General features: G+C 43.9%; 1 protein-coding gene across 1 annotated transcript; it reads left to right on the top strand.

The window, feature by feature from the left end:
- The first annotated feature begins 7,432 nt into the window (after positions 1-7,432).
- On the top strand, positions 7,433-10,699 carry LOC149300283 (insulin receptor substrate 1-B-like). The gene has a single exon (XM_089485278.1). It carries the CDS (start codon positions 7,433-7,435, stop codon positions 10,697-10,699), a length of 3,267 nt encoding a protein of 1,088 aa, XP_089341404.1.
- The last annotated feature ends 788 nt before the right edge of the window (positions 10,700-11,487 follow it).

The following is an 11,487-nucleotide window of genomic DNA, read 5'->3' as shown; positions in this document are numbered from 1 at the left end:
AATGTAAGTATGGTAAGAGCAGGGGCCTGGGAGGCACTTACTATTACTTGTCCCCATGATTTAACTAGACACCTTAGCCAACCTAACCCGGATCTGCCCACCAAACCAGCGCACATGCGCAGCAGCTGAATACACAGTGCATTTTTAATCACAGCTAAAATGAAAATCCCAGTAATATGGGAAAATCCTGTCACCTCAGAAGCTTTTTCTTTTTCTTTTTTTGCTTAAAATCAGTATTGCACTGATGATAAAGAGAGCTCTGTGAGTTCATAGTTTGGACCACGCAGACCATCTCATGTACTGAGAAATCACTTATGGCTCCAGGCTGTGTATACTAAAGCCCACTACAGTAGTATCCAGAATGACCCACACAGGGATGTTATCTCTGCCTAGTGTTCACGTTGGGAAGGGAATCTCAATGCATTGTTACACTGTTACACTGCTACTTCAGTCATGTTTGGACAGAATATGGGCTTACATCAGTTCACTCATTCATGCCATTCCTTTCTTCATATTGCCAGGAGATCGGATTTTAGACCATTAGTGACTGGTGATAAATCGGTGACATTTAGTCACCTTCTACATTCATGGAGTGTGCAAATCTACCCTTCCCTGCTTCATTTGTCTCTATTTAGGCATTTGCAGGAATAACACCCTCAAACCTTGAGGAGCAAAGCTGTTTGCACAACAGACCCTAAACTTGGTCAACAAGTTATTCCATCTGACGTAACTTCAAGATGACAGAATGAAATGTTTAAGAGTGCACACAGTTCAGAAAAAATCATATGCAGCCCATGGAGAGTTCCCTTTTTACATTATATTTCATCAACAAAACAGGAATGAACCTAAATTGATATCAGATGTGCTTACTGTTTTTCTTAACCAGGGGAACAGATGTCTGCAGAGCAACTGAGGTCAGCCTTTACTGCAGATCTCGCGCACACCCAAAACTATTCTTACCAAAAAGCACTGAATTCCGTCTATAAAACGTGGATTATTTTTCACCGTGGGCCTAGTCTAGGAAAATAATTGGATCTATATACTTGTCTGAGTTACTTTGGAAAAATATTCTTTCTAATGAATTATACAGCCAAAAAGGAAGCCACATAACACATTCTTAGACGAAAGCACTAATTGTATTGGACACAGCATCTTTCTGACATAGGATATTTTTTTGCAGTTTCCTAAATGTATTTTTTAAAAATCTTGCATTTTCTGTCGTAAGCAGCTTTTTTTATATCGCTACTTGTATTTTTCATTTTCTCGGAATAAAAGTTATTTTCATTTATTTTACAATGAGTGGAGTTAAATGAATACTGTTTATTGGCTGAGAATTTAATTGCAAGCTCTCAAGACCAAGTTGCTAGATCCCTTCCTCAGGCATTAGTGCAGTTAAAACAGAATTATGAAATTCTTGTTTTAGCCTCACTAATGCATTTTCCCCCTATTGTTATTCATTATATAAGAATAGGCAAGAGAAGAAACAGAAAAGGAGACAGGGACATGCTGTGGTAAGTGGAGAGGGTAAGGAGACATTTAGAGAGAGAGCATGGCAGAGGGTGAGCCTGAGTGAATGTGTAAGAAAGTGTGAGAGCAGAGGCGTAACTGGAAGCCACAGCGCCCCCAAACAGCTCGTCAGTGCCATCTTAGACACCCAAACAGCTTGCCTGTACCATATTTGCCCCCAAATAGCTTGCCTGTGGCATTTTGGTCCTCAGTTTGTCAGTCCTCAAACAGCATGTCAGTGCACTCAAACATAGCTGAGAACATTTAGCAATATAACATCTCATCAATGTACAAATGCAGTAGACCTATCTAAATAATTGTGGTGTACCGTATTTCAGTTTTTGTTCTTGGGACACATATTCATTTCTTGCATTCATTTCAAACCCACAGTTAAATAACATGTAGAGCAGGATGCCTTATAAAAATCCAAACCTAGAACCCGCTCATAGAAATGATGGAGGGATGGTAGGTACATAGTGGTTCCAAGGGAAAGTCATCTCAATTCACACAAGTTAAGGCAATTAGGTAAGTATAGAACTAGATCGTTAATTACATTGTCTATTTTTAGGAGCTGGAAATAATAGTGTTGCCCGCTCCCATGTATACTATTTCTGTATATTTCTGAGCCATTTTTAAAGTAAGATCTGCTCAGTTCCTGTTTATGTCCCATCTATAATACCCAGTATTGCCTTTTAAAAAAATATTTTTGCAGATGGTAAGGCACCCACAATCAAATCCTTATCTGGCTAAATACACACATAAGTTACAGAGATGTATAACGTATAATGCAATTGATGAAACAATTTATTTTGGATTGAATGGTTTCTGTAGGTATAAGAAATGTATACACTGTCTAAATGCTGAGCGCTCACTAATAATAAATTTACAAAAACATGAAAGATCACTTTAGTTGTATCATATGCTATTGTGCTTGATGGCCTAATACTCTGTCTAATTAAGTGTATGATGCAAGAAATGTATTAGGGGTGGACCTGTGATTGAGGTTATTAATGTTTGTTTTGGTTAATCTGATATTTGTACGTTTCTGCTCTTAATTAGTAGTAATTAATGATATGTCTTATTGAATGGTTTGTGCTTTTATTCCTCCATGAAGCCTGCAACTTTTCCTGCAAAGTTTCGTGGCCCTCCAAGGCAAATGTTCCAACTGAGTTTTCAGTATTGGATTTGTTTAGACCAAACCTCCTATAAACATTTCCTCCATCTAACTGCAGTGGGGCATCCAGGAATGAACTGGGTATTAAAATCAGCCATGACACTTTAAGGCTAAAAAATGCTTCGGCAGCACTTAGCCGTGCAGCTGTCTTCTTGATAGGCGCATTACAGAATGGGGCTGGCTGCATGACCGTCAAAAAAGGTACATGGCAGGCATTTGTCCAGGGTGCCCAATCTGGGCCTGATCATAGGAGTTTCCATTGCTTATTTCACTCTCAAGTCAATCACTATAAAAGTGTACAATCATTTCAATGCTCCCTCTCTTCAGTGGTACTGCATCTGCAATAAGACTGACCAAGAGATGGCAGCATTTAGTTGTTTTGTTCATAAAGCATCGCCGCAATGAGTTTTGCACTGATTTGTCAATGAATGTGTAACTTAGATATACACGCATTATTAAACAGAAATATTCTTTCATCTTGCAAAGCTTCTATAAAACCACAGTGAAAACAATAAAGATTAGCGAAGAACTGTTGACTAATGCAGTGTATTAAGGTAATGTATACAATGTATATAATGTACCGTATTTATAAACAAGTGATTTTGTTTAATATTCTGCATTATATTCTAATGGATCTCTAGGCTTGAAACACAGTAGAATAAATTAGAGCCCAGAGTAATTTTTTTTTGCTATAAAACCCTATTTCTGTGCAAGCTGTTGTGAGCAGGGTGCCCAGTGCACTCTAATAGACAAAATTCCCTTTTGGCTCAATGTATTAACCAAACTGCTTTAGAGCACTAATGAACGTGTTGGTGTTTCATAAATGCATAAAATTAACCTTGAATACATTTACTGTTACAGACGGTAGGGATTTGTAGTAAGTGATCTACAAATATTCGATGTGAGTTTTGGGCTACCTGCAGTGCACCATTTTACTATTCTACTGCATGCCTTCATCCCACCGCTGTCTTTACTTAGAGAAGCTGCCAGCTTAGATTTGGTGTCTGGATGCTGACCCTTAGCTTTTTATTGTGAAGCTGATGTTGGGCGGGTAGGGTTAATGCTTTGTGTGCCAGAAGGGTGAGTGATCGTTGTCGTAGCCATGTGGCACTGAAAGGGTTAAACACTGTTACCATAATGTGTCAGCCGAGATCGGATATTTAATAGGGTCTTTGGAACAAATGCAGAGGGTCCGCATGCTCACGTACTGCAGCATGCTGTACCCAGCTGAAGATTTGTTGCATGTTTCAGACCTGGGGTAGGCACACCATGACTCTCACTTCGGCTGTGTACATGCTCCAGGAATCACCAATGCAAACAGCATCACTGGCGGCAGATTTAGAGAGAAAAATGGCTTTTCTGCTGTAACTGAATGAGAGGATCTATTAAAAGGGCACCAAGCTCATATTTGTTTATGTCTGTTATATTAAAGTCTGCATTTACTGCTACCATTTCTGCTTAGTTACAATTTTTTTCCAAGCAGATACAGTCCTAAGTATCCTGTAAAACTGAACGCACACTGGATTGCTAAATAGGCACTTATAGTTATATATAAAGTATTAAATTATATATACAAATATACAAGTATTTAATCATAGTTCTATATTTTATAAACTTTCAATGGGAAAGGTATGAGAACGGTCGGTTGGAAAAAAAAAAGATCAAATGGTGCGGCCACGGGCTAGGAAACGCTTATGGAGATGCGCGTGCTAAGTGGTTGCGCAGAACTCAACCTCCATGCTATGGCAGCTTTTATGGCAGCCAACAGGCCACTTAAGGTAAACACGAGCCCTTTTTGCCCTGTTCAGTTCAGAAACACAGAAGGTGCACCTAAGGGTGAACAGTTGTGTCACTATATAAAAACCGCCATGTCTTCAAAACGTTGTCCTCCCCATCTGCTGTCTAACTACACTAATAATTCATACATTATATATCACAGCACACAGGTCCAGTCGAGACCACATCTTTAGCACACCTGATACACACCTGCTTTGAATCTACGGCATATAAATAATTGTAACCAGTTGGCTCTATATACCTAACTGTATGAATGAATCCCACCATTAAATTGCCATTAACCCTGCCAGTTCCAGAGAGATGAGCCAGAAGCTCACGCTCTCCTGCCGTCGGAGGTGTTAAAACCGAACACATGATATAAAACCTAACCATTGATTCTCTCAATGAAAATGCTTGTGTGGCCATTGAATTAGCCAAAAGATACAAAGTTGCAGCATTTTGGTTTTATGTTAAATTTACACATAAGGTTCAGGAAATAAGTAATTATCCACACATATTTAAGTGAAATCTCTAACACCTGTCCTCATTTTGACTCTGTAATGTATTTAATTCTTGCTACAGTCACTTTCATTATTCCATATTGGTATCAAACCTTCTTCAATGAAAGGCATGCAGCTCTATTATATTGGCTCTGAGTCAGGCCTGGACATCTGGCACACCGGGTGTATGCTCCAGCAGCAGATCGGGTGCCGTAGTGTGCGGCCACCAGCTGGATACAGCCGGCGGCATGCTACGGATATATATATCCAGGTGCCGGCTGCATTTACATCATTAGGCAGCCTTTGACCTTAAAGTGCCAGAGCCGCTCCACCATAGCCAGTCCGGCCCTGCTCTGAGTGTACATTGTACCCAACACGTTCCAAACACTACAATATACAATTATTGTATATAGCGTAAGGAACACAATCTTTCACTGGCCTGTTGGGTCATGATACGGTCTACAGATACCGTACTTTACCTACGCATTACACAGGGCCAGCCAAACCCTTCCTGCAGCAGAAGCTCACTGGGCATGGTCCTTCTTTATGTATAGTAGAGCCGAGGAGGTGAAACCACAGCTCTCCCCGCAGCGAATAGACTCAAATAAATGACTCGGTCGTAATGGTAGGAGAATGGAGGCGATCGAGAGGTCATCAGCCTCGCTTCCGCAATGCACCGTGGTACGTATTTATTTTCGTTAAAGAATCGGGAAATGTTGGAGAAAAATAAACACATCAAAGCAATGATGTCACAGGTTGCCTCAGCGATGAATCAAACTACAGACTGTTTACAACAAAGCAGAATGTTGCCAGTTTTATACAAACATATAAAAAATTAAGGGGGAAAGAAAGAAAAAAAAATATTACATGTGAATAATATAATGATATATATATATATATATATATATTATAACATCTAATAATATGCATTGCTGTGTTGTGTATGCTTGTGTGTGTGGCAATAATCCATAAATAATAATAAAAATAATATTATTAATAATCAGTGAAACATTACACAAGCTGGCATTTCATCTGCAGCGGTAGGGAATGGTTAGGGAGCTGCAGCACGGACAGATCTGAGCGGGGCATGCTGTACGGTGTGTATTACCATAGCTTTAGGAGATAATAACGAACACTTCATCCCGTGACTGAACTGCACGGTAACTCATTAGCGTAGATGGCCAGAAGGAAAAAAAAAACGAGACAGCCGAATGATTGATTTTGGCCGCTACACCCCAACATCCCCTGGTGCATTAACCCTCGCCTTGCCGTTGCCACACTGCACGCTAAAGCAGCCTGCATACAGCGAGCTTCACACATAACACCAAACTGAATGGCGTCTACGCCTCCTTACTACCCTAACCTCAACCGAACTTCCTCAAGCCCTCAGGGCGGGGAGGAAAGGAATTGACAGACGTTTCATAATGACCAATCGCGCAGCTCCCTTCGTCCCCTCCCTCCTTCCCGCAGCGCATTGGTAGTAAAGGGAAAGGAGGAGGAGGGGGCGTGGCGTGACTGCAGTGCGGCCAGCATGTTAGCTTGATCCTGGTGGCGCGTTCGGGCTCCACGCAGTGTGTGGTGCTGCTGATGCGGTCACGTGTTGTTCAGACGGAGGCGGTTGGAGCTGGGAAGGGGGGCGGACTGCGCTCCCGGGAACTCAGACACAGACACAGCTTGTTTTGGTTTATTTCGCAAGGAAAGGTGGGGAGTGCGAGCAAACGCGGGGGGAAGCCTGGCAGAACAACTCCCGTACCTCTCTCCAGCAAGGGTCACCGCACCCCCCAACACCTATTTGTCACTGCACTCCCCCCACGTCTGACTGCAGCCTCGCCGGCCAGGGTCCGGTCGCGGACGAAGGGAGAGGAGTTTTCATTATACCAGCCGGTCTTGGGAGGAGTAGAAGTGCAGCTACCTGCCCTCCTCTTCACATCAGATGCCACTTGAGCAACGCGATGGGACTGAATGGGGGCGCGCTCCGGCAGTGATTTCCTCCCCGCAGTGACACGGTGCTGTGTTTTGAGAGGCTTGTCTAGTGTCAGCCCCGTGGGGAGGATTAATAAGAGGGGGTCGCCTCCCCAGACAACACGGTTCACTGCAGTGCTTGCAATCCAAGCGACTTTGACCCAGCAGACAGATGCAATGATGGATTTCGAGCGGGTGCGTGCAGCCCTGCCCCTGGCACTGGATTCCATCGGGCTGATCGCGGAGGGGATCCATCACTCGCTGAGTATTTGGATGTGAGAGGAGAGAGAGCCTTGTGAGCCGAGGAGGAGAACTAATACAACTCTGCAAAGTGGATCTAGTTCCCCGCACAGCTCCCCTTCACTGCTGTATCATTTTCTTTTCCAACAAGTGGTGCTGTTTTGATCTGTGAATCTGCTACATACACTTTATCGAAGAGGACTGAGGAGAGTGGGCTTTTTTTGTTTTCTCTTTGCTTTTGGTGGGGTTGGGGTACGGTTTTTGTTTTGGTACAATGGCCAGCCCCACGGAACCTTTGCCTCAGGAGAACTTCTCAGATGTCAAAAAGGTGGGCTACCTTAGAAAGCCTAAGAGTATGCACAAGAGATTTTTCGTACTCAGGACTGCCAGCGAGTCAGGTTTAGCCAGGCTGGAGTACTACGAGAATGAGAAAAAGTGGAGGCATAAGTCTGGGGCCCCAAAGAGGTCTATTCCTCTCGAGAGCTGCTTTAATATAAACAAGAGGGCAGATTCTAAAAACAAGCATCTGGTGTCTCTGTATACGAAGGACGAGTGCTTTGCCATCGCTGCTGATTGTGAACAAGAACAGGACGGATGGTACCAAGCTCTGGTGGACCTTCACAATCGTGGTAAGGCTCACCATACTAATAACAACCATGATGGAGCGTCTAATGGGGTGCATGATGGGGTAAACGGTGAAGATGTTTATGGGGAGGTTGCCCCTCCTGGTTTGGCATTTAAGGAAGTATGGCAAGTGATAATGAAGCCCAAAGGACTGGGGCAGCTCAAGAATCTTGTTGGAATATACCGATTGTGCCTGACCCACCGAACAATCAGTTTGGTTAAGCTGAACTCTGATGCAGCTGCAGTTGTTTTGCAGCTCATGAATATTCGCAGATGTGGTCATTCAGAGAATTTCTTCTTCATTGAGGTTGGCCGCTCTGCAGTTACAGGGGCTGGTGAATTCTGGATGCAAGTGGATGACTCTGTAGTGGCACAGAACATGCATGAGACAATCTTAGAAGCTATGAAGGCATTGAGTGATGAGTTTCGACCTCGCAGCAAGAGTCAGTCTTCATCTAACTGCTCCAACCCTATCTCTGTTCCTCTTAGAAGGCATCACCTCAACCATCCCCCTCCCAGCCAAGTAGGGCTTAACCGGAGGGCACGCACGGAAAGTGTCACAGCCACCTCACCTGCAGGGGGTGCTTCTAAGCATGGGTCATCCTCATTTAGGGTTCGGGCATCAAGCGATGGAGAAGGTACTATGTCGAGGCCAGCCTCAATGGACGGCAGCCCTGTGAGTCCGAGTGCCAATAGAGCTCAGTCACATCGACACAGAGGCAGCTCTCGTCTTCACCCACCACTCAATCATAGCCGCTCCATCCCCATGCCAGCAACTCGCTGCTCTCCATCAGCTACCAGTCCTGTCAGTTTATCCTCCAGCAGCACCAGTGGACATGGGTCTACGTCTGATTGCCTATGTCCGCGAAGATCCAGTGCCTCAGTTTCTGGTTCCCCAAGTGATGGTGGGTTCATTTCCTCTGATGAATATGGTTCTAGTCCGTGTGATTTCAGAAGTTCTTTCCGCAGTGTGACACCAGATTCGCTAGGGCACACGCCACCGGCCAGGGAAGAAGACTTAAATAACTATATCTGTATGGGAAAGCCCAACGGTCATCCTCAAAGAGAAAATCAACAGAGGTATCCATCAAATCGGGGTGATGAGCACCCTGACTTGGACAAGTTTTTCAGGAAGAGAACTCATTCTTCAGGAACTTCTCCACCAACTGCATCACACCAAAAAACCCCATCCCAATCATCAATTGAAGAATATACTGAGATGATGCCTTCTTACCCTCTGCGTCTATCATCATTTAGGCACTCTGCATTTGTGCCCACATACTCCTATCCAGAAGAGTGCCTGGATATCCACTTGGAGGGTAACAAAGTTAACCATACAGATGATGGGTACATGCCCATGTCACCAGGTGTTGCTCCTGTGCCTCCAAAAAACAATGACTATATGCCTATGAGTCCCAAAAGTGTGTCTGCTCCTCAGCAGATCATTAATCCTAGGCGACATTCTCAGGTGGACTCTAATGGTTATATGATGATGTCCCCCAGTGGTAGCTGCTCCCCGGATAGTACTAACTACAGCAAGATATGGACCAATGGTACAAACCCAAAGTTGTCCATAGAAAGCAATGATGGAAAATTGCCCTGCAATGATTACATTAATATGTCCCCAGCCAGTGGATCCACTACAAGCACTCCGCCAGATTGCTATATTAATACTGTTGAGGATCCACCCAAGCCTGTTTATTCTTACTTCTCTTTGCCCAGGTCCTTCAAACATGCCCACAGAAAGACTAATAGTGGTTACCTGCGAGCTTCTGTTAATTCTGGGCATCATCTGTATGCTGAGGACTCCTCTTCATCCTCAACGAGCAGTGATAGTTTGGGGGGGCAGGAATCACAACAGTCGAGGAAGGGCGAGGCATGTCTTCAAGGAAAAAGCAGATTGGCAAGACCCACCCGGCTTTCTTTGGAAAACAGCAAGGCTAGCACCCTCCCTAGGGCTCGTGAGCCGGCTTTGCCTCCAGAGCCAAAAAGTCCTGGAGAATATGTTAATATTGAGTTTAATGACAAAGCCTTCTGCGGGGGATTGGTGTCTTCCATGTGTGCACCACCCTATGCCCAGAGCAGAGTGGTGCCCCAGAGGGAGAATCTTTCTGAATACATGAACATGGATCTAGGGGTTTGGAGGGCAAAAACAGCTTATGCATCTTGCACACCTTCATCTTGTAAACCTGCTAGTTCAACATGTTCTGCTGACACTTGCAGTAGCAGTCGCCCACCTGTACGAGGAAAGCCAGCACCACGGGACTACATAAGCATGCAAGTTGGTACCCATTGTTCGGATTACAGCCAAGTCACACCTGCCAGGATCCCCGCCAAGGCAGCCAATACTGCTTCTAGCAAAAGTAATTATGCAGAAATGTCGATTGGTGGGGGCACTAATATTAATGTTGTGCTGCCAGCTCCAAATGCAAATGTTTCTGAAACTGCTCGCTCTTCCTTACTGGGTCAGGGCTCTGGCCCAAGCGCCTTTACCAGGGTCAACTTAAGTCCTAACCGCAACCAGAGTGCCAAAGTTATACGAGCTGGTGATCCGCAAGGCAGAAGGCGGCATAGCTCAGAGACCTTTTCATCTACTCCTACTACGTCCAGAGTTAGTGCTGGGCCGATTTCTGGTGAGGATGTTAAAAGACACAGCTCTGCATCCTTTGAGAATGTGTGGCTCAGGCCTGGAGACGCTGCCAGGAGAGAATCCCCTCAGGCCTCAGATCACCTACATAATGGTCTCAATTACATTGACCTGGATCTGGCCAAGGATTTAAGTGGCCTGGAGCATTGCAACTCACATCAGCCCGCGCTCAGCCACCCCTTAGATGACCTGAGCTCCTATGCTAGCATCAGTTTTCACAAGCTGGATGAGTGCCGCAGCCAGGCAGAAACAGAAGGTAATGTAACCTGAAGGCACAGCCTTTCTTAAACATAAACATTGCATTTTAGAACTCTTAGTCACTCGAGTGCAGGAGGGTTTTCATCCCATAGCAGGGATGCATTTCATGTTAATCTGGTTCTGTTAACCATATTGAGTCCATTTGCCTTTTTTAAAGTTGCCATAAAGAAGGTTGGACTAAGATTTGGCTTGTTTGCACTCTATATAATTATTTCATAGTTGAATGTGTATATAATTGAGGTGTATTAGGTGATGTATAATATATACTGCATTAGCACATGTTCTAGAATGCATGTGCTTTATTATCTGCCCGGTGCATATTACATGTTGGTGATTCAGCTTGTGTGTGCTTATCACCGCGATACTTCTAACACTGCAGTCCGGTGCCTGTTATAGGTATGCATGCTTTGCAATGACTCCTATGTCGCTCAGTAACACGCTGTGTGACGTACAGAATGTTCAGAATGATATCTTGTTCCAGAGGCATGTATTCCACACTCAATGAACCCAATGTTTTTGGGCGTGGCTTCGATCACCGGGTTCAAGTCGGCAAGAATGATTTTCCATTATAGATTGACGTGTTATTTTTTTCTTGGAAATAAATTTGAGTCTTGAAAACTTGTCGTTCGGTTCTGTTAATATGGACCAGGTCATTGTTGCCTAAGTATTGTAAATGTGACCCAGCAACAGTTTCCAATGTACTCTGCTTGTGTATGATTTTTTTTTTTCTTTTTTAAAAAAATAGTAGAATTTAGTTTGTGTCGTATTATTTTTACCTTCATTCATATCAATCTTTCTAA

Source organism: Sceloporus occidentalis, unplaced genomic scaffold (assembly GCF_023333645.1).
Source record: "Sceloporus occidentalis isolate IW3139 unplaced genomic scaffold, rSceOcc1.0.p SCAF_25, whole genome shotgun sequence".
In the NCBI taxonomy this organism is placed as follows: domain Eukaryota; kingdom Metazoa; phylum Chordata; class Lepidosauria; order Squamata; family Phrynosomatidae; genus Sceloporus; species Sceloporus occidentalis.
Note: the sequence above shows the minus strand (reverse complement) of the source record. Positions and strands in the feature narration are given on the sequence as shown.